The 24,335-nt window shown below is 41.2% G+C and overlaps 1 protein-coding gene across 1 annotated transcript in view; it reads left to right on the forward strand.

Annotated features, from left to right (window-relative positions):
• Positions 1-2,668: 2,668 nt before the first annotated feature.
• Positions 2,669-24,335, forward strand: part of pot1 (protection of telomeres 1 homolog) — a 54,960-nt gene continuing 33,293 nt past the window's right edge. Inside the window, exons 1-6 of the mRNA XM_041039195.1 lie at positions 2,669-2,730; positions 14,527-14,660; positions 15,596-15,668; positions 17,136-17,233; positions 19,718-19,825; positions 21,080-21,154. Of these exons, the coding sequence (XP_040895129.1) occupies positions 14,541-14,660; positions 15,596-15,668; positions 17,136-17,233; positions 19,718-19,825; positions 21,080-21,154 (474 nt within the window). The 5' untranslated portion in view covers positions 2,669-2,730; positions 14,527-14,540. The remainder of the gene's footprint in view (positions 2,731-14,526; positions 14,661-15,595; positions 15,669-17,135; positions 17,234-19,717; positions 19,826-21,079; positions 21,155-24,335) is intronic.

A 24,335-nucleotide genomic window follows, 5' to 3' on the forward strand; every position in this document is an offset into this window, starting at 1 on the left:
GTGAATAATTTTCCCTTAAACCACAAATTGCAGTTGCTCTCGGTCTTTCAGTCGCATCACATGATCTTTGTAGGCAGATGGAAGCAGGTAGTCTGCTCTGTCATCCCCATTCATATAATTAAATGCTTCAAAGACATACAAAAGACACAGTTTTTCATGAAAGAAAATGCTACAGCTCCTCCAGAACCAAACAGAGACCCCAAGTTTGTTTCCTTACAGCTGAGTATAGTGATGGGGAAAAACCCAAAGTAACAGCTTAACCCTGGAGCAGTGAAGGAATCTCCCCAGTGTCTCCCCAGTGCTTCTCGCCTGGTCTGGAAGCTGAAGTTGTTTCAGACACAGAAATCTGTTACACAAGCATCTGTTCAAATACAGTCCAGTGAAGATGCCCCACAGCCTCGTCCAGAGGACAGCTGGGGTCAGAATCCCATTTCCTAACTGGAGGCAGCAAGAGCAGCGTGTTCCTGAGGTCAGTGCGAACAGTATCAATCAGGAGGCAGTTAATGGTTGCCCCCCCCCCCCCCCCACTCCCCCGGGCAGCAACAGGGCCAAATAGAACAATATGGAAGTTGTTGTTTTCCATCTAGAAGACAGCTCATGTATGTAGTTTATTGGTGATATTCTTCACAGAGGAGGACGGTTGATTAGAGACATAAAGCAGGAACAGAAGCTCAGGCCCGCTGCTGTGATGTGTCTCTGCAGGAGAAACTCATTAGTGCTGAGTAATGAGCCTCCTGCTAATACAGCAGCAGAATTATGCTCTCTATCACAGGCTCTGTGAGTGTTTGGCATTTTTCAATTTAATTAAACAGTCAGTAATCTGGTTGTAAGAGCTTCTGAGGTGTCCATCGATAATGTAACACGGATATGACGCCGGTGATAGCTCAGCGCAGAGCTGCTGTTTGATGAGAGGGAAGTTGTTGTTTCTGCCCAGAGTGTAATGATGCTGACTGATCCCGATCGATCTGCAGAAAGATGTCTCAATAATTACTTGACATGCTGACATGAAATTCACTGCTGATGTTCATGCTCATCAAAGGATGGTTCCTAATGATTTTTCTGATCCACTTGTGACTCAGGATGCAGTTCAGACTTTTAGCCTCACCTCTCCTAAGGCTCTAAGGCGCTTTTCATATGATCAGTGGTACAAACAATACACACAACAAACCAGGGAGCCAGTGCAAAGATAATAAGGCTGCAGAAAAGTGGTCTCTTGGTCTGCAAACTAACGTAAAGATGTCAGATAAATGCAGGGGTGTAAAAAGTACAATATTTCCCTCTGAACTGTATAAGTATAAAATAACATTTCCATTAAATGGAAATACACAAGTGAAGTACAAGTACCTCAAACTTGTACTTAAGTACAGTACTTGCCTAAATGTTCTTAGTTACATTCTACTGCTGAATTGTGGGGTTAGAGATGGTGCTTTGGCCATGACTGATGACCTTTCACAACAACACAGACAGAGAAAGGCTAACCATGTGAAGTAGGTTAATATCACCAGACTGTGTCAGGTGGCACAAAAATACAGTTTACTGTAAACGTTTTCGTGATCTCTGTGTTCACCTGTTTAAAAATGTGACAGCTGATGACCGGGCCAGGAAGGATCACTAACACATGAAGGGAGTAAACATAACACAGACAGCCTTCATGTCATCTCTGAGCAGACACTCCATGGTTGTTGAAAAGGAGAAAGACTCTCCCAACATGGGTTTCTGATGCCGCCGGCATCTGCACTTCAGCAACTGACATTATTTTGACTCCTGACAGGAGGAAACGCTGCAGAAATTACTCCCAACACACCAGTCTCTGGGGTGGTGGGGGGGAGGGGGTCCTCAGTCATCAACTGTCACCTCCAGTGGCTGCAGTCAGAGCCTGGAGGCTGGCAGGTCAGCCTCTCTGAAGATCACACCTCCTCTCCTCGACAGACTCCAGCCCCTGTCAGACCACCAAAACAGACAATGGCAGCCTGACAGAGCAGGGAGGACCTGTGGAGAGGCTGCCTTAAGTGTAGAGAAGGAAAAATATTCAAATGATTAAAGTACATATCATATAATGTAGCATCTTTACAGTTCTCCAAACTTTCTAGTAAAGAAGAAAATGTGTTCTTGTTGCTTAAACTTTGCTGATTTAAGTATAGTTCCAATATTTTAACATGTTGAGTTCATCAAGCATGACAAGAAATTTAAGTGGCAGCTGAAACAGAAGTGCTGAATGAAGATGTACTACCAGGTGAACTCAAGGCGCCAAAAGGGGTTGAAGACTCAGTTTAAGTTCAGCTGTGCACAATCAGTGAAAAGCAAAGATTTCATTTTGTTGTTTTGTTGTTCAAAGGACTGTCAGCTAACATGAAAGTGATGAAAACAGCTCAGCCAAAGGGTAAAAAAAAGAAGGACTAATCCCCAAGATAAAACGTCTCTTGTTCTATTAGTTAAACACAATTTAAAATTCTAAAACGTTTTTGTTGCATATCTTTTGGGGATTTATTGTCATTTTTTCCTAATACAATTTTAAGTTGGTAAGTTTTTAATGTATTGTATATTGGATCTTATTTTCTGTAGTTACGTTTTATTTTCTGTTGTTAATTTTTATTGTGTTCATCTGTGATTCCAGTCATACATTCTAAATAGTAGCGACAGCACTGGCCTGTGGTTCCCTGCACGCATGCGCATTACGGCAGTTTGACAATTCGAAGCAAGCGAGGGAAAACGAGTCAAACTCCTGCGGCCGTAAGTTTTTCACTTTTATTTCCACCATTTAATGCGGAGTTTCCTTCTACATAATGGCTGGAAGCGGTGGATAAATTCCCATGATGGTCATTTTGTTAGTGTCGTTCATTACTTTGTAGAAGTGTCTTCAGCGAGAGTTGAACGCTACTCAAACCTCCGTTGCCTTTTAGGCAGAACGTGTGGCCAGATCCAATGCAAAGAAATACTCATTTTGGGTTTCCTTAATTTATTAGCACAACTATACTCAACGTCAAACACTATTTTAGATATTTCACGAATCTTTTCAATCCACACTAAATTTCAGCCCGCACCGAGTGCAAAACGGGATTCTTATCTGAGTAAAATTATGTCTTTAAGGATTTGTTATTTGGTTATGGGCTTCCTTGCCAAAGAAATCTTGCTAATTCTCACCCCTTGCGGTGGTCTCAGGGGAAAGTTTAAATATTATTTAAAGAGCGTGCGCTATTATGTACTCTGTTTTTGCCGAATTTACCAAGAGAGTCTGTACATTCATAAAAACTTGAATATTATCTACTGTTATTTGTGTGCGATTGCAGAGAATGAATACAACTTTAAACCGGAGGATTTTGTAATGGAGTTTGGCTCAACATTCTATTACGTAGCAGAATGGAATATTCTCGCTCGCTATGCATTTTTACAGTCTTCTGGTCACCAGCTAACTTCAGCATGATTTTGAAATTAGTGGACATCTTGTCGTGAATGTTACTTTAAGACGCTTGTGTCGGTGTCAAACCAGAGGATAGCTAAGCTACTCTCCCTGGTACGTCAGTGGTTGGCTAGCAGGCTAACTAGCTAACAGTTAACTTGCTGTAGCCAAACCAAGACATCTGAAGTAACGGCGAAACAAACTTATCAGCACCTGTACAAAAGAAAACGGAAACTTAGAGGGATATGTTGTCACTGCTTAATTTAGTTGTTTATTACTCCGCCGTAGACTGAATAACGTGAACGGTGACTAATGTACCTGCGGAGCTGATACTGTTTATTAACTCTTTCTGTGTGATGCATATGTGTTTTTTCAGCATCTCGGTCTGAAACCCACATTCAGGATCTGCTGTAGGTGTCTATGTACTGAGTCACTTTGTCCCCCCGTACAATTAGTTTACCTGTGGAAAAGGTAGAATTACATTAGGCTGTATAATACAGCACTAATGTCATTTTTAGTATACGGGGTTCAGATCAGATGTTGTTCAGAGTTTACTGTTCTTGATATTGGTTCGTTTGCAGTGATTCAGTGTTTGTGGTTGTGTGATGCCATTTACTCTGTGACCTCTGACTGTTTACCTGTTTGCTGTTGGTTTCCTGTGATGCATTGGCTCTCTCAGTCTCTGGTGACTGGGGAGGCCACTAAAATTCACTGAACTCATTTTCATGTGAATGAAACCAGTTTGAGACAACTTTTTCTTTGTGACATGAAACATTATCCTGCTGGAAGTAGCCATTAGAAGATGATAAACTGTGGCCATGAAGGGATGAACATGATCAGCAACATTACTAAGACAGGCTGTGGCATTCAGACCATGACTGATTGCTATTAAGGCCCAAAATGAACCAAGAAAACACTCCCCGCACCAGCACACCACCACCAGCACCAGCCTGGGCTGTTGACACAAAGTAGGTTGGGTCCATGGATTCATGCTGTTGATGCCAAATTCTGACCCTACCATCTGCAGCCTCAGCAGAAATCCAGATCCATCACACCAGACTATGTTTTTCCAGTCTTCAGCTGTCCAGTTTTGTTGAGCCTGTGCCCACTGCAGCCTCAGATCTCTGTTCTTGGCTGACAGGACTTTAGCCCTGGAACTCATTTCCCACCCCTTCTGATGTTTGATGTGAACATTAGCTGAAGGTCCCGAACCTATATCTGCAGGATTTCATGCACTGCATTGTTGGCACATGGATAGCTGATTGGATAGGTATGCAGGTCTTCCTAATAAAGCGCTTGGTGAGTGTAAAAGTGAAGTCTGGAGCAGCAGGAGTAGAGGAAGAAATCAGTGGAGCATTTTAAAGCTTATTTTCCTCTGGTTTATTCCACTTTCTTTGTTCAAATGGCTTGTGATTGTATTAGGAAACAGCTCTGCCTGTTTTTACTGCTTACATTTTTATTAAGGTGCTGCTTGGATAATTGGATGAAGAGATGACACGGTGGGACCCAACAACTCAGAAAATGGATTTTGCTATTTTACAATTTTATTATAGAGCAGATGATTGAAAATTACATCACAAACGACTTTATTTTCTAAAGGGAAAGCAGCTGCAGGTATTTGATAGAGGCGACTGCAGCAAAAAATATCATTAAGATGATTTCCTCTTGTTGGTTTATACCATATATACTTTCGTGGAGGACTTAACTTGTGTTTGAGAAAACAGCCCTAAAGATGTCGTAGTGGTGTCATGAGGCCACACATGTATAACAGAAAGAACTGGAGGTGCGGAGTTTGTATGTGATTGCCACATTCATGTCAAGTCAGAATTATAATTACACGTTTCCAACTTGTAAATAGCATTCACATCAACATCCAAGTCACAATTACGACTGAGAAATGTGGATTTCTTCTGACAGCCCCAGTCCTTCTAATTTGGCTCTTACTGATATGGAAGTGCCTGGAAACAAGACAAATACAGACACCTCACATCAGCCAAAGACTGCTGTGTAATTAAACCCACTTTTAATTGATGTGGTGTTAATGCACAGCACTCACAAGTCGTTAATATGGGAATCTTTCCCCTTCTACCATCCATCCCATATGACTTTTATTTTAACCAATCTTCTTGTACTCTGTTGAAGTACAGTACTAAAACACTGAAGTACTACTTTTATCTCTTGTGAGGTTTGTTCTCTTTAAAGCAACCTGTTGGAGTTTTCCTGTAAACAATCACAGCTGTTTACTTTCAGTGTGTCTGTCCCTGAGACCTATCAAACATTTTGAATGAAACTTGTTCCTTTTTTCTTGAAGTATTTTCTTAAAGCTGCAGCGTTCACATCCATTTGCTTGCAGTCCTTCTCTCCTTCTCCTCTTGTTGGTGTATTGCTCTATTTCTTGGTGTGTTTGGAACCAGAAAAAGGTGTCATGTGGCTTTCCCTTAATTTAATAAAAATGGACTGTGCAGTGATATGTGATGGGTTGAACTTGGGGCTGAAGGAGAAATCATTTTGAAATTGAAAAAGTGACATGAGAGTGCAATTTTCAGACTGCAAGAGCCACAGTTTTATTTGCTGGTGCTTTTGCCAGCTGTGAGACATCTGTTAATGGCAAATTTACTCAGCTGTTGCCTGTTAATGTTAATTTCCTGACTTATACACGATGCAAATCTTTGCTGTTAATTAGTTCCGAACCTCTCTGCATGCTGGTGTCTGTTCTGTTTATACTCAGCCAAAGGTGGTTTCCTCAAGCAAGAAATTCCACTATTTATCATTGATGATTAGAGCTGCACAGATACACTGCGAGTTGATTTAATCAGCAACAGTTTTGATAATTGAATAATTGTGTAATTTTTCAAGCAAAAATGCCAAACGCTCTCCGTCAGGATGTCAGGATTGGATGCTTTTCTTTGTCAGATATGATAGTAACTGGAAAATCTGTAATAAAATAAAACAAGCTCTCAAAACAGACAAAAGGTTTAGTCAATCAAGATCATATTTTGCATATTAATCAATAATGATTAATAGTTAATAGTTTCAGCCCCAGTTTTGATGGTTGATGAGAGTTAGAGCTGACTGCATGGTTTTGCTTTTTCAGAAAAACACCAACAGAGTGCGTCTTTAAAAACAAAAGCCACATCACAATTTTCCAGAGAGTCTTCAGATGTGTGGTATTGGCTGACTAACCATCAAACACCTGAAAAAACTGAGACTAACCAGAAAATATTCACATTTGAGAAGCTAATCGTTTAATTGTTGCTCTAATTGCAATTACATGTTATCCACAAATTGCTTGGCCCTTAGTGAACGGGTAATATCCAAAATGGGGGCAGTGTGTTCCCTTTAATAATAATAACAGGACAGGTGACAGGTGAGCACAGAAGAAGGTGGCTGTGTTGCAGGTGTGACCGTGTCAGTTTGGTGAGGTTGTAGATTAAGTGCAGCTGTAGCATCCTGTCTGTCAGCTGCTGATTCTTGATTCAGAAACACTCCAGTAGACAAATACTTTCACTGAAAGAGTCCTCTCTCTGGACCTATTCTGGGAGTTTAAATTTAGTTATTTATTTAGCTCTGCCTCTGTTGAGTTGAGCCTGCCTCTCTCTCACTATCTTCCTCTCATCCCCACAAAAGGAGAAAGAGACAAAGATGATGCAAATGTGGAGCAAATAAGGTTTGTGTCAGCGTCGGCTGAACGAGCAGAGATGACAGTTTGCGGTTTTGACACAGTCGCTGTTTGTCAGGGAAGAGAAACAAACAAAGAAACCCCAAACCCGTGAGGCAGCGTCTCAACACGGCCATTGCTCTGTCTGACATGTTTGTTTTTCCCTCCGCCAGGCTTCGTCCTGATTGGCTGAGGTTTGGCAGGATGGATTAATTCACATTTTCTTTTGCTGTCTCACTTGGTTCAGATGTGGAGGCATCATAAAACAAAACAGTTTGACTCACTGTGGACATTTTTAGAGAAGTTGACTATCAATTATTGATAAATAATTTCTAATAGTCCCAAGCAGTAGATCTGGGTGTGATAAAATGTCATCCATTAATACAGCTGCTTACCTGAAATTCTCAGGGTGGCTTTATTTGCCCCAGCTGCAGGAACCTTTATTTGAAAAACAGGCCTAACTCCCCTTTGTTATTTATATTCCATCATATGTTTGTAAAGTCGTCCTATAAAATGTCAAAAATGGTTAAAGATTCCTGTCACAAGTCCCCAGCATCATAGTGAGAATCACACAGTGCACGTTGTGTGAGTGAGTGTTTGAACTCTTAGGATCATTATAACAGCTAAGGAGTTAGCAAACCTGGAGTCTAATCAGTGAAACCAGACTGCAGGTTATTTAAAAAACACTTGCACATCTTGAGTTTGTTATTCACAAGAAGCATCTGCTGATGTGAAACGTGCCTCGCAGAAAAGATTTCAGAAGGCTCAGGATCAAGACCTGTTGATTTGCATGAACAGGGAAACGGTTATAAAGTCATCTCCAGGAGCTGAGATCTTCACTCTCCGTAGAGGTGGGCGCTCAGTAAGGTAAAAGACAACGCTGGAGGCTCCCAGCAGGTCGAGCACATTCAGTGAGGTTTCACTGACGTTAATATAAATAGCAGTGAGGTGATGGGCGAGTGAGAGGAGTGTTAGTGTTTGAGTGGTGACAATGACCTGAATCTGCTGTTGTACTGATAGAATCAGTGCTGTGGAAATGAACATTATACTGAATTTCTTATGTGAGTCATTAGAGTGCAGATAATTGAACCCGTCCTCAGTGATTTTTACCCGGTCACTCTCAGTGACTTGGTCTTTATTTGAGAATGTGTTCAGGTGGAGTTTGAGAATGAATTATGATGTGTGTTGAAATTCACTCTTGCTGTGTGTCTACTTTCTTACTATAATGGACTGTCATTTGAACATAATACCATCACTCACTAATACACACTGCTTTTTTGTCACCGTACTTTGCTGCAAGGTATGTTTTTTTTTTTATTTTCTACAAAAAAACCTCTGTCCATTTCAGTGATATGATGAAGTTGTTATCTTCTCAGATAGAGTAATATCAGGCCCGCTGATTCTGTCGTTTAATCTGACAGCCTCGGCTCCAAGTGGCTCTCAGCCAAAATGGGAGATTTCATTTAAGAAGAAATTATTTTTTCAGTGAGGCGATGCCTCCATAGGAGCTCATTAAACTTCGAACATCTCCATTAAGACAATAAAACCGGTCACTGTGGGGCCTTTAGCCCTCAGCTTCTAAGTTTTTCGATTTTTAAGAAGCTCATCCAAAAAAAGCACAGAACTTTACAAACACTAGGTCAATTTTTTACCTGTGTCAGATTTTTAAAGTGACATATACATGGACTAATAGCAGTAACCTGACATGTACAGAGCTGTAGACCTAATAAACGCCACTGTCTATTAAATAAGACTCGCATATCAGAGAGGACTGTGTCTGATCTGTGAAGAGGCTGGAAAATGTGTTTCAAAGCAAATCAAGTGTCGGTTTGTTGTGTTTGCTGTGATGATTTGTGCAGAGTGTGTTCCAGCTCAGCTGGATGTCTGAGAACATCTTGTCTTAAATTCAAATTGAGAAAATCCAAATCTCATTTTTCCACTTCAATAGTTTTTTTTTCATGTCCTAAAAAAATAAAAATAAGGCTCAGTCAGCGAGTTGGCTGAACAATCTGATGAAACATTACCATCTGTGTGCAGGAGCAGTTTCATGAGGAGTTTCATGTGGTTTTTGGGTGAACCTGCTCTGCTTCAGCTAGCTTCATCTACTTTTGTTTTGTCGCTCATGGTTTTGTGTGTTGTCAGGCCACGTGGTATCAGCCTGTTACGATTTATTGATGAGCTGATGAATTGATTTGTCCATCTATTCGTCCAACTATTTTGATAATCAGTGAAGAGTTTACATTATTTCCTAAGCAAAGACTACAAACAGTCTGTGGTTCCAGCTTCTGAGGGTTTGGTGATTTTCTCTGCTTTGGACTCTTGGTTGTACAAAACAAAACATTTGTTTTTGTAGACAAAATGATAAATCAATCAATGAGAGAAAGTAACTGGTAAATTAATTCATACTGAAAATATTTGTTGGCTGCAGCCGTAATCACTTTTCTTATTTATGTCACAATAACACGTTAAAGTTTATATTTTACAGATATTTGGAAACTGAAGTGATTTTCGGATTTTCCTCCACAGCTTGAGTATTTGAAAAGTGGTGGGTGTTGCCACCATGTTTTTCAGGGTTTAGTTTTGAGGTCATAAAAGATGGTGAGCTCTGATTGGTTGGTTTCCAGCATGTGGTCTCTCTGTCAGGTCACAGGAAACATTTCTGAATCTGTGATCATCTCCCTGTCAGTGACCGTCTCACGTAGTCTAATCCCTGTGATTTAGGTTTAATATCTATTTCACCATAAATTTGATCGCTGATAAGATAATTAACAAACTAATGCTGTGGACAGATACATGCACAGTCCCCTGATGTTGTATCCAGATTACTTTATCGACCGTGTTGTTCATGCTTTAGCTGTAATGAACACCTGACTGCAGTCTTGCTTGTCGTGTACAGTGGTGGTGTTTGTATTATTGAACCTGTGACAGTTTTTTCTTATCAGCTGCTGCTGGTGAAAGAAGGTTCATCTCTCTCTGCCCTCCAGGAGGATTTGTCTGATTCCCACTGCAGAGGAAACTCCTCTAGTCTGCACGGAAATAAAAACCTTTTAGATCTGTGTTTTCAACCCACGGGTCAGGAGATAAGACAGATGATTTGTTGGGATGTGTGGATAAACATATCTCCACTGCACAGACAGTGTGTATCATTGTACCTCCTCCAGTTATTCTGAATATTTTAAGCCTCTTCTTATGATGAATCAGACGAAACAGCATGAAAATAAAAAATATTCTCTCGCTCAACTGTTCATTCTGCAGCCTTTTCCATGAGTGCCAGCTGTCAGTTGGTTGGACGGACATTAAAACATTTCCAGCAGAGTACTGTCTTTGTTTGTTTCAAGCCACGTCACCATAACTTTTCTTAACCTTATAACTATAACCTTTAACTGGATGAAGGCTTTTAGTCCGTGCACATCTGGATCTTAAGTTATCAGAGAAAAAAACTGAGCGAACAGCCCCTCCTGACAACCTGTATCCACCCAAGAGCATTGGGGAAACACTTTATTCTCTGTTTTTACTAGTTTTAATTATCTGGTCCGTTTGTTTTGGTGAGGTGAGGCCTCTGTGGATAATTCTGCTCCAGGTAAAAATCTCCTCAACAGTGAACACTGAAGGAATCCTGACCTAAAAATAAAACTACAGTGAGTTATTTGCTACCATCATTACTTTAAAAAAAATGAATACAGCCTCAAAAGTGTGTGATAATAAAGAACTTTAGCTCACATGGGGCTCTGCTCAGACTGAACCATAGAGTAAATGTGCCTTAAAACAAAAACTAGGAGCTGAAAGAGGCTAAAAAAACGTCACAGAGCTAGGAGGACCTGCAGTGCTGGTGACACTTCTCTGTGGGTTTGTCACTACAGGCAGCATCTTTCTCATTTGGCATCGTAATTTCATCCATTGTTAATATAAAAATGTTGTTTAGAGCAGGTTTAAACTGCAGTTAGTGACACAGACGCCTGGAACCAGGCTACGTTTTTGAACTAATGGCCGTGAAGTGTGAGGAGCTGGAGATAAAACAACAATAAAAAAAAAAACAACAAAAAATCTTTTATTTTTCTCAGTGTAGGGAGGATATGAGACAAATTAAACATGAGTGTCAGCGTCCAGGGCCCGTCTGTCTCTCTGTGAGTCTGTCTCTCTGTTCAGTGTGTCTGCCTCTTCTTTCAGCTCTTGTCCACAGAGAGTGTGTGACTCATTGCTGAAATGTGGGTTTAAATGTTTTTTAATAAATGGTGTTCTCTGAGCGCTGCAGAGCCGTTCTCCCCTGACTCACTCCCTCTGCTCAGCTCTCGCAAGCTGCTCCTGACCTGATTAAAAAAAACAAAACAAAAAACAAACCCTGAAATCACCTGCTGAGCTGTGTGAGTTTGGTTTTTTTATTTTTTCAATAGGTGAAACTGTTGGAGCGTATGCTTGTGCCAGCTGGAGGTTTTACCTGGTAGAAAATGAACCTTCGGGTTGCAGTGTGATGGCGTTCACCTCTGTCCATAATTAATGAATGTACTTTGGAAAATTTGTAAAGCAGCATTAAACTATGCAAGTTTAGATTGTGCTCTGTGTGCTTAAAGCCGTCTGCACGTTAACTTTGGTTACCTGTCAGTGTGCAGACAGAGACAGTATCTGATTTAACACATGAAGCAAGCATAAATCATATATTTCAGTCATTTTCTTCACACAGGATGTTTATTTTGATGCCTGAAACTGATATGCACAAAGCAGTGGCAGATGAAAATTCTATGGAAACTTAGAATTTGTGCTTTTGGATGGAACCAGACGGCCAACATATGTTTAAAGACAAGACAAAAGAGTAAGAAGAAAGCAGAGCGTACAGTACATTCTGCAATGTTTACAAGCAACCATTGTGAAAATTTATACAAAGAGATGTTTCATGCAGCTCTTTCCTGTTTTCGTAATTTCTCCACAGTGCCCCCTACGGTGCTGGAGAACAATGGCAGCTCCTTGAATAAATAAGTGTGTAGATTTGTGTGTTGTGACTGTTGTGGCCAGCGAGCACACAGTGACAGAAGAGATGGTGTGCAGTGTTACGTAGGGATCATGCTAAGAGCTTAATTCTCAGCTACTTAACGATTAATTAAGGTTGTTTTGCTCATTCATGGAGCCTCTGCTGCCTCAAACTTACAGCTCAGGTGCCAGATCCAGTCTGCAAAACAGTTTCACACTGCTCCCTGCATGTTTAGAGTTAGTAGTTAAATCCTGCCTGCATCTTTTCCCAGGTCTTGTATTCAAAGCTGCAAAATCTGAGACCAAAATTTGTCTTTTTATTTGAGGCCCCTGAGCTAACATGTCTTTGTGCCAGTTAAATTTCACAGGCAGAAAACAACCTTAAAGAAAACAGTAATAGTGTTTGATGTGTTTGCGTGTCTTAACATTCAGTTTACTGTGATAGAAAAGAGAGAAAAGCAGCAAATCCTCATACTGGAAAAGCTACAACCACAGACTGATATTTTTGTTTAATATATGAATAAATAAAACTCCAATATCGGAATAGTTTTTATTTGTTTTCTTTCAGTTGAAGAGTCATTTAAGTGACGAGTAATTTTCAGCTTTTGTGGCAGTATTTTTAAGTAAATGATGATTAATTATTATGCCATTAATAGATGTGACTTACTCTTATCATGCTGGTAGGGATGCTGTGGGCTCAGTGCTAGGTGACATTGTCTTCTGAGGGAAACAGTTTAGTAATATATCAGTCTGTGGGACCATCGAGTGTCCTCCCACCTCAGCAGTCATGTCTGGTCCGGTCCTCATGGTTCAGCAGCGAGCTGCTGTTTGGAGAGCTATCCTCTGTCCCTCTCAGCCTCTCTGCTCCTCATGAATGATGCTGTTGTGATGAACTTGAGTTAACCTCTGAGTTAATAAGTGTCCCGGAGCAGCTGAGTGGTGCATTTCAGTGACGCTCGGAGGAACAGGAAGCTCTGCTCGGGGGTGGCCCGGCCGACATTTGGCAGGGATCAGCTGCTGTCCCACCAAGGGGATCAACAGACTGTTTACAGCCGAGTGGTGGTCTCTGACAAGTTGCCGCTCTGTGGGGTTTCGTGGCGGGCTCTGACTCACAGCTCACTCTGCACCACTCATTTACTGAAGCTGACAAGCAAACCAGCTACAGCCGGCTACAGGTCAGCTGGCTGCGTGTATAGATAAGGCTCTGTCATCATACAGGTGGCTTTCTGTCATGGCGCCAGCAGGATGTGGCCTCACCAGGCAGTTGCCACCAGAGGTGCAGAAAACTGTGAATCAGCATTTGAAATATTTCTTTCAACGATAAACTCAAGGTTGCATGTAGTTTAATGTTACAGTATGTCACAATGACATACAGTGTTTCTGTATTCGCAGCTTGTTTCTTTTTTACGCTGCATCATGTGTTGGTAAATATCTGAATTTCCTTGAGTCATAGCTTTTTCTTATGAACGTGATGCATGTTGTCAGAAGAATGATTTTTTTTCTTTGCCCGCTTTTTTGAATTAGGAATAAATCTGAACAAACACGCATGATTCTGACCTGTGATCCAACATTTGCTAACACTTTTTGGTATTTGACAGATTTTGTGTAAAACTGAAAAGAATGTGCTGTTTCTGTCTGTTTTTATTTGTGTACAGCACAGATTAGAGAAACCAGAAGAACCAATTTTGGTGTTTAAGCTACTGAAATCCTTCTGAGCTGCAGCTCCAGTGTGCTGGCTGATGAACTGCAGGTCTGGGAGGTTTTTGTGGACAGACTGACATAGCGATGTGTAACAGCTGTAGGTCATATCCAGAAATTGTCTGTGGTACCTCCACACGCAGAGCAGCTCTGGAGTCATGAATGAATTACTCATCCTGCTCTAATTCAGGCCTCTGGCTCCTCCCCTCTGGTCTAAATCAGAGGTTTATTTGATTTTATTTTTTTCCTGGCTGGGTTTTCTGCCTGACTGAGCAGCTGACTATACGGTCGAGTGAACAGCTCGTCTGCCTCGCAGGCTGTTCCCGCTCCGCTGTCCTCGGTCAACTAGGTACCACCGAGGGGACTCGCCAGTCAAATCTGCCCGAAATCAAACTAACGAGCTCTGACAGGAAGCAACGTGCTACCTGCTGGGAACATGGCCAACACTTTCCTGCGTTTCTCTCTGAAACGCCTCAAAGACTTTAAGCCTCCTGCCGCGTTGTCGACATGGATCTGCTGTTTGCTGTCAGAGGTTTTATCTTGGTAATGAGTCGTCTGTGGTGGAGGACGACGGTTACACCAGACAGGTTGGATCAGTGTCTGTCAGCAGGTGTGTCCCGTCTTCTGAGACAGAGGACAGATTAAAGCCTGAAACCACTGATGTTCACTTTTGTCCAGATGAACATGAACTGAACATTATACGAACCTAACATCAGCCCCATTAATTCAGACATCGGCTTCTAACTCCGATTATTTGCCAGCTCCATTGTTGGTACAGAATTTAAACTCATGATTTGATGCGTGCCTCCAGGTCACCTTGACGTCATGCCTGTCTGTGTGCTGTCGGAGGGGGTGGGGCCCGGCGCTCAGGTGCCAGCACACTTGACCAGGATTCCCATTCCACTCATCACCACCAGCGCAGACTACTCCAGCAACACAGTCCAGGTTTGTTTACAGCAAACCTCTAATCAGAAAGACTTTTATACAGGGATAAACTGATATTTCTCTCAGATGCAGAAACTGTAAGTCTGCATGACGTTATTACCTCAGACAACAGCTCTGAGCTTCTGTTACTGAACACTCTTATCAAACGTTCCAGCCATATAGATGGAATATAATTAGAACAGCATTTAAAAGTTATTGTCATGGTCAGACCTTTTTCTTTTCTTACCAGAGATGTGGAGATGTTTTTATTACATGTAGACTTAGTATGGTTACAGTATGCACTGTTCACAGGTCTCCTCAGGGAGTCTATAAATCATTTACAGCTCATATCATTATCCTTAACAAAGAGCTCACATCAATAATAATAATAATGATGCATTTTTTGGGGGAACATTGGGGCATGGACATTTTTCCCTTGACACTGGTTTTGCCTTTTTGCCTACACCTGATATCATGTGCTTAAACTACTTTATGAAGAACAATGAGCTAAAAGATGTTTTGTGTAACTGACCATGGACGCCACATCTTTTCTGTAGAGTTCAAGAGTTCAAGTATTTTCCTGTTTTCTTGGTGTTTTCCTTCACTGATATCAGTGTGTTTTTTTTTTATCTTTATTCCCTTTTCATTCATCTGTCACCTGCTGCCATCTGTTCACATCCACCCAGTTTCTTTTTTTTTCCCTTTCCTTCGAGAGGCTATTTTCTTGTTCTTGATTAATACACTGCAGGAATATATTTATGAAAACCAAAGCAGCAGAATAATCCACCTTCTGTCTCGCAGCTCATTTCCCTGAGGCACTCATCAACGCTGCTCAGTTTTCTGACGTGGCTTTGATCAGTTGACAGGCTCTCAGTGAAACACTGCAGAGCTTCAGTCAGAGCTAAATGCTTCTCAGTTTGTCTCTAAGTTTAGTGTTTTTCTTTTCATTTTTCCAGGGGAAAGTGGTTCGTAAAGGCCCCCTGGTGTCTTCAGCAACTGACGACTTCATCTTGAAGGCTGTCATCCAAGGTAATACTGGAACATGTGTGTGCACCACATGTCCATTTGTACCTGAATATGGTCCAAGTATCTGCCTGCTGGGTTCTCTGTGTTATAAATTAAGCTTCAGGTCCAGCATTTAAAAGTGAGTGCAGTGCTGTTGGACCGGGACACTGTTACAACAAAATCATCTTTTAGTCTTCTTTGGTTAGAAGGTTTTATAAATGCAGTCTTTACCAAACTGAATTTATATTTTTAGATTGATTTATTTTTCTGACACTCACAGCACATAATTAATTAAGAATGTTCAGTTTAGATTAGAGGCAATGAGTCAATGATTCACACTAAATATTTATTACAGTCAACATAATTTGCTCATTTGTGCCTAATTTTTTATAGTCAAGGCAAAGCTTTTCAGCAGGGTTGGAACTGAACTATGTTTTTCTGTGTCTTTTTAATATACGGTGATGTAGTGACTACTTGCAGACTATCTGGCAAACTAGTGTGCTTGAACTAGTACTAGCTAGTACTAGATTGTGCCACCCAGCCACAGTAGCCCTATATCCAAGCTAGTTACCTGTCTCCATTGCTGCTGGAAACACTGAGACTGAATCTTAAAACCAAAACTAGGATCCGTAAGAGGCTAAACAGCTGCAAATTACTGCAGAGTTTATGGTGTGGAGTGTGTGTGGAGCTGTCAGGACTGCGTGTGTGTGCGTGTGTGTTAAGCTGTTTAGCTGGTCTGGATTGTTGAAGCAGGCCACTGTGTCTCATTGTTGTCTTGTCTGTGGTTTCCTTATCTCTGAGCTGCCTGATTAAAGAGTCACAGAGAGCCAAGGCTCTTATTGTGGCGGCGACATCCTTCCTTTTATTCATTTAACTCTCTGACACCCCATCTGCGTCCCCAGCTGCAGGATGAACAGGTCCTCCTCCTCTGTATTGTTGGGTTATAGACAGTCTGTCAGTTTTCGTACCGTGTTTGACCTGCTGGTGCATTGTGGGATTGTGTGTCAGGTTTGTGACTGTCTCACTAATGTCTCTGGTATTTCTGTACCTTTTGTTGTAGCTTTTAAAGGTTCTGTGCAGATAGATGTTCCAAGTTTAGTCGGACATTTTCATAAGCAGAACCACAAAAGTTTTACAGTGGCTCTTTTTTTTTTTTTTTAATTTAGAATAATGTACAGCTCCAGTGCCGTTATAAGGAGCTCCTGTCCATCACAGCTGCACAGCTGGTAAAGTTCAGTAACAGAGATGTATGAATAGTCAGAGATCCACCTTAAAATACAAGCTTACTCTTAATTAATCAATTATTGAACAGAGAGACTTTATAAAACTGAAGTCACCTGGTAAAGTCAGGTGTCATCTGGTCGTCAGAGCTTCCTGTTCTGTCCCGTGCTGGACAGTACATTGGTGTGAAATTGTAACTGCGCAGGAAGTACTCTCCATCGTTCCTTGTTCTAAACATTCCTTGTTCCTTGTTCTGCGTCTGTTTTTCAGACGACTCCGAGCTGAGCTCCTCATCTCAGAACCCGTCCATCAACGTCGTTCTGTTCGGAGCACTGGCCAAGGACTTCAATCAAGCTGTCAATCAAGGGGTAGGTTCATTAAAGATATGATGTTAGACTGCATCACAGAGGTGTAGATGTAAGTTATTGTGGTGCTTTGTTTCTCAAGATGAAGATGTCAGTGTTATTTACATCAGAAAAAAGTGATAGAAATATATTTATTATGTGCCATAAATACAGAAACTGAAGAACTGAGCTTTTGTGAGCTGCATCTGTAGGACAAAATCAGACTGATCAATCGTGTGTCATATGGATCTATATTTAGTGTGTGCAGATATGCTGCTGTGATAAAGTGTGGATGGAGATGATGATGATGATGATGGTGGTGGTGGAAATGGAGATGGAGATGGAGTTGGAGTGCACACTGATGGTGTCTGGCTGCTGAATCTAATTTACAGTTTGAGTTATTTTCTGTTTCTTCTGCGTCACTTGAGCGTTAACAAACCCTGATGGTGTGTTTGCTCCCTGCTCAAAGAAACTTTATCTGCAACTAAAAAAAAAAAAAAAGAAGTAGATAGTGAATTAAGTGTAATCCATCCTGCTGCTGGAAGGGTTTTCATTTCAAACACTTACAGGAAGTGTTTATTTTACTGACTTGTATACCTGCAAATAATGAAAAGAGCAGGGGCTTTGCAGTTGTTGTGGAATCCCACGACACCCCTGCTGTTGACATGTTGACATTCCTAGTCGTAATTACTCAGTAGGCATTACTGCATTATCACAAGGGTATTCAGTACTTATGGGTCGGACCACCCCCACCTTCTAACGCAGCCTTCCTTATGATCCCAACTACACACCTGTAAAGGTTCGTGACTGCATCTTGCACAGATGTGACACTGGGGTGGTGACAAAATCTACAGACACACACTCAGATTCACAAGGTGAAAACAATACCAGCCACATGCTGTCGTCGTTGGTAAAAAAAGAGGATTAGAGCTGTGGAAATGTGCCGCATACAGAATTTACCTGATCATGATAGACTTTATAGAAAAGGTAATTCAACCCTCAGAGGAGCATTGAGGCTTAACTGACAGTAAATATTCCAACAGCCAACTCTCCAAAAATAATCGTTTGTTCTCTAATTTAGCTCTTTTGATGCACCTGCTGAATAAGAACAGATGATTATTTTAGAAACGACACACCTGATTCTTCATCTGTTCACTTCAGAGGAGAGGAAAAACAGGTTTTTGGTGCCAAATATTTACAGAGGGAGCAAGGTTTGAAAAGCTTTTCTCTGTTGTCTTTTCTTTTACTGTCCAGGTTAGTTTGAAGCAAACTTTTAACATTTAATTGAGTGTGGTGCCGATATATCATGAAGACTGTGATAATACCATTTCCATTTCCACAGCCTTTTTATTTTTAATGTTTACCTTGTACTAACACATGTGGCACAAACCAAATGTAATTCATTACATTTAGTTTATTTACCAGATTTATTTGATAACATAATAAATGCGAATAGAGAAAGTAGCTCCTTTGAAGCTGGGTACTTTGAGCCTGAGAAGGTGGAAGAAGAACGGATTGAAAGCCTTTTTTTATAATGAACATTCATGTGATGCTGATGAGATTGCATTATGTTATTTCCATTAACAAGGAGACTTGGCTATTAGGAAGGTGTGTCTGTGGAAATTGAATTTTTCCAGATCATCAAAACTGATTTGAATAAGTTAATAATCCGAGTGATTCGTGTGATTTGTTGATGAATATGACATGAATCTGTGGGACAAGATGAATTCATTCTCATATGGTGGGTTGGAAGAAATGTGCGCTGAGCTGTGTTAAGGCTCTGATAGGTTGAAGTAATTGAATATCTCCGTCTATGCCAGAATGGTGTTTTTAGAATAGATGATCCTGAGCTCTGCTGCTCCACACCTTGCTAACTTGGTCTTTCTTGTACCAGGGCTGTTGTCTTGACACGAAGAGACTCAGTCGTTGTTGCTCCAGCTCGCTGTGACAGTTTAGTTTCATTTCCCCTCTGATACTGTCACCGCGGCACCAATGATGTTGTTTACAGAGCGGTAAATTTGTCTGTGACCTGTATGGGGCCAGTGAACACAGGGATAATCCCACTGTCAGCAGCATCTCACTGTGTTTTTGGTTTCCCTTCAGCGGCGTCTTGATGGAACTAAAAGCCCTGTAAAGCTCGGTGAAAGCAGGAAGTCCTCACAGTCTGAGCCGCCGTGCTCAGCTGTAGATCACAGAGGTCTTGTCAGGCTGTGTGTCTCTATAACGTGATTATTCAGACTATCTGCTGTCCCTTTGTCAGCCTTGAGCGCCGGCTTTAAAGCCGTCTTGGGGGCAGCTGACACACCAAACAGACAATCTCCACTTTTCACACCAGCTTATCATCGGCGGCGTGTTGTGACGTCTTATTTAACGTCTCCCTGGATGCAACATCTGCTACTTCAATCTGTCCTCCCTCTGGGAAGAAGGATGTATATTTATCTCCCTTTGCTCGCTCACGTTTAATCCCTGATCTCTGCTTGTTGTTGTTTATCTTGTGTTTTCCTGCAGGATGTGGTGGTGGCCTCTGGCTTCACCGTGGGCAAATCTCCCACAGTTCATAAGGACAAGCTGCACCCCTGTAACCTGCTGATGTCAGGAGACGAGGCCTGTCTATATGTGAGGACTTTTATTCATCTAAGTAATGTGAACTGCATCTATGAATGTGTATATGAACAGGCTATTTCATTGTGTTTGTCTTGAAGTCTGACAGTAAGACTAATGTACACTTACTTAACTACAGTATTATGTAAATACAAGTTTGAGGTACTAGTACTTTATGTGTCCCTTTATACTTGTACTCTACCACATTTCAGAGGGAAATATTGTACTTTTTACTCCACTACATCTACGCAACAGCTGCAGCTGGTAGTTCATTTTCAGGATTGAGGTTTGAGATATTTCAGACAGATAAAAAATGATGAGTTCAAAAAAATGACAACAGTATGTAAAGAAGTTAAAACTGGCACCACCTCATCCAGCTGCAACTTTAAACTACTGCTTGGATTATTAATAATGAGCAGCATAGTTTGAAGATCAGACTAGTAATAATATTCTGATAAAATAATTTAATAACATTGACAAGGAACGTTCTCCTGCCTAATGAGGCTCAGGTACATGTTTACATCTCATCCTTTCTGTCTGAGCTAATGTATCACGGCTTTGTTATCTGTGTGTGTGTGTGTGTGTGTGTGTGTGTGTGTGTGTGTGTGTGTGTGTGTGTGTGTGTGTGTGTGTGTGTGTGTGTGTGTGTGTGTGTGTGTGTGTGTGTGTGTGTGTGGGCGTGTGTGTGTGGGCGTGTGTGTGTGGGCTGTAAACATGACTCCTCTTCTGCCATGTCTCATTCTACTTCATTGTCAGACAGACAACAGCTGGAGACGTGTCTCTGTTTACCTGCTGATCAGTTTTACCTGCAGACTCAGCCATGACTATATTACGAATGTAATAAGATTTCTCAAATCTACAGCAGGGACTAATTTATCAGAAAATTTAAATTTTCTGATAAATTTAATGTTGTTATTTTCAGAAACATTTTCACAATTTCCATAAATAAAAACAATGTTAGAAAACTATATTCATTTTCCTCTCAGTGAGCTCAGTTCAGATCTAAAAGTTCAAATCAAGTAAATAAAATCCAGTTGTTTAAATTGGCCAGGTCAAATTTAGATCCTAAAATTCAACATGTGAAATTCAGACCAAACATCCAGGATAAGAAATAAAGTCCTGTTCCACTCTCCTTCCTCCTCACTGTCATTTTATTCTGCTGCTTTTCCTTTAGCAGCAGTGGTGTCTGCAGTGTGTCCGCTGCTGCGGCTGTTCACTGAAAACACATCATTGAGACGTTCACGTCTCATCTCTGTCTTCATCCCTCAGGTGTCCCGCACGCCGCCTCTCTCTGACCCCAGATCCCTGTTGGCCAACAAGAGGAGCACCACGCTCTCTACAGAGGTCAGAGTCAGAGGCCTGGTTTGCTGAAGAGGCTGCAGGAGTGTGCTGTGGAGGTCTTGTATCTGTCAGGACGCCTTATGTCAGCAGCTGGCTGTCCCAGAGTCACCTCGGCTGGATCAGGGTCTCACCAGACCTCTTGGTCTCTGTGGTGGTGCAGATGTGGGGAGGAGGAGTGTCACCATTTGATACTAGTGTCTTTAAGCCTCCTCTAAAGTACAGCTTTCAGTACAGTGGACCTAAGACTCTCCCATAAATACAACTGATTTGATGAAACAGATTTAGAGTTGATTTTGTGTGAGAAACAAATAATGCTAAACAACAGTGTTAAAACAGGGTTTAAGTAACATCAAACATAATCACCAGCAGACATTTTGAGACAAGGCTAAGAGGAAAAAAAAAAAAAAGGAGGTGCTTGTTTTGGTGACAGGTTGCTTAGATACAGGCTTCCTCATTACAAAAAGAACAACCAAAAAATAAAATGTTGTTTATTTTTATGCATGGACACCACTGACAGACAGATGATAATTTTAGCACTTCACTTTTAGCGACCTCCCAGGCAGTTAACCAGCTGGGGGCTGATGTTGTTAGCTGTTGTTTTGGACCTGCTGTGATTTGAGCGCTCCCACTGCTGCTCCTGGTTGTGATTCAGATCAGGGGTAACGTGCGTATTACTGAGGTTTTCAGGCTTCCCCTCTCGCTGTCAGTTTTGACAGTCTCCTCATTTTGCTGTCACCACAGTGGAACCCAGGAGAGAGACGGCTAATGCTAGCTAGCTCCCCTCCTTTCTCTAATGCAGGACAAACACAGCACTTTGAGTGTGCGAGACCTGCTGGTGGTGACTCAGCAGGTGTTAAAATAACTTGGATGAAAACACTGAGTGGAAAAATGCTAAAGTTAGCAAGCTTTATTTTGTACGAGTAAAATACAAACTTAGCAGAACGATGGATCCGCCCAAATGTTGAATGCTGCAGAGTACAGCAGGTACAGGCAGCTTTTAAGGGATAAATATAATTAAATGAAACCGTTCTGCTCCTCAGAGAATATAAAGCAAAACAGCAAAAATAACATCAGACTTTCATGATTAAAGCCCGTCTGACTGTCAGCCTGCAGAAACAAGCATGGAAGTCAGGAAATAGGATATTAAGTTAATGACAGATCAGTGAAGTGGAGGGAGGTGAAGCTTCATTCAAACAGAATAAATTAACAGAACCAACAGACAGAACAACACATACTGTATAAGAATAAATAAGAGACTGAAGATGTTCAGAAGCCTGCCATCAAAGTTTTAAAAAGTCTAAGTTTGATCTGCACTGTAGAACTAATTCGGGTAAAAATAAATGTCAGACAGGCCTCCTCTCTCTGGTTTTGTCTTGTTGGAGCATATGCTTATTTTTTCAGATCTTCATTATTCCCCTCTGAAAATCACATCTGACTCAGGAAATGTTGAAAGAGATGGAGGGAGTTCAGAGAGAGATGAAAATCAGTTGCTATGTTTCCAAGGCTCTTAACATTTATCAGAAATCACATTTGTTTAGTTAAATTATAAGATTAGAAAATCTGTCGGTCTCAGAAGACGGGATGTTCAGGGATCCATTGTTTGAAACATGAGTTTCAGTCTTCGGTTTACCTGATGAAATCTAGAGGCTGCCCCTTCACCTCACTGTCTGCACACAGTTAGCATGTTAGCATGCTAGCATGCACGTTAGACAGCTGTGACCCTGTGATGATGAAGACGTGCCAGCAACAGTGAAGGTTATTCATTCACTTTCAGTCACTCTTCTGCTTCTGTGATTTTCACACTCTCAAGACTACTAATTTTCCAAGGTTTGGCAGAAATACATGTATTTTGAACGATTGATTGACTGATTGGATTATCCCTCATCATATGGTGGTGACACAAGACGGATGGCCACATGACATGACACAGTGTCATCTTTCTTAATTGCATTTTCCGTGAATCTCGCCGGGACCAACATCTCCTCATTAAAGAGTCGACTCAGCATATTACAGATTCAGATAATGAAAACAAATGAGGCTTCTTCAGCTGAGTTTTTTTTTTTTTTTTCCAAACCCATTATTCTTCATCATTGTACCTGGGGCAATGGAACAAAAAATGAAATTCATCCCCAACAACGGCAAGATCACAGGAAACACATTAACTTTTCTCTTCAGAAATTACCTTTATATCTTTATATCTGCCTGCCTCAGTTGCCAGCGGTAGGGTAACCAGTTCATCGCCGAGCAGACGGGGAATTCTTCCCCCTCTGTAAATGAAATTTTATGTGCGTATAGTTATGTTCTTTGATTTGAACGTAACTGCAGTTTATCATGTAGAGCTAATCTGCATGATAAATAGTGAACATACTGTACTGACAGTGCTGAGCTGCTGTGATCACAGCCCGCTCTATGTCCACAGTGCAGGTCCGTCCGTGAAGTAGGACTCAGAGATGAGCGCGTCTGACCTACATCCAAACACCTCGCCTGTGTGTGGATCCATCTTTTTCTTCTCTTTGATCTCGAGGCAAAACTAAACTACTTAACTACACATTGCAGAGAGTTTATTTTTTTCTTCAGTAAAATGTTGATTGTTGTTGTCAGACCTCATTTTCTGATGTTCTCTCCTTCCCCACACTCTGTCAGAGATTTAACAACAATTCATTTCAACCATGTGGAGTTTTTTTTAACTGTATTCCAAACAAAAAGCACTGGAAACATTTCTAAATCTATACTCAGTGACAAGCTAGCCAACATTTTAACGAGTTTGCTTCACTGTATAACAGCGTTTTCATTAAAACATTTTTTTTTTAAACTCATGCAGGAAGGCATGTGTTAGCTTTATCCTTTTTTTCTACCTCAGTAGGTGAACAGAGCTCCTGCTGTGAGAATGTGCTGGTGAATAGGGATAAATAAGATATGCTCCTCACAGGGAATTGCCTCAGAGCCACACCTAAATGAACGTAACCGAGACTATTTTACACAGAAAACTTACTGCTATAAACCCGTTACTGTAAATCTGTGAAGGGAGTTGTTAGTCAAACCCGTCTTCACGCTGCCTCCTCTCCTCAGTCTCATGAAACATGTGGAGGGATGTTGTGTAATTGCAGCAATTTGCCTCTTTCAGTGTGTTACAACTTTTATTCATGCCTCCCTTTTGAGAGCTTTGGTCAAAAGCATCTCTTAA

The sequence above is a fragment of the Toxotes jaculatrix genome, chromosome 5 (genome assembly GCF_017976425.1).
Source record: "Toxotes jaculatrix isolate fToxJac2 chromosome 5, fToxJac2.pri, whole genome shotgun sequence".
Lineage (NCBI taxonomy): Eukaryota > Metazoa > Chordata > Actinopteri > Toxotidae > Toxotes > Toxotes jaculatrix.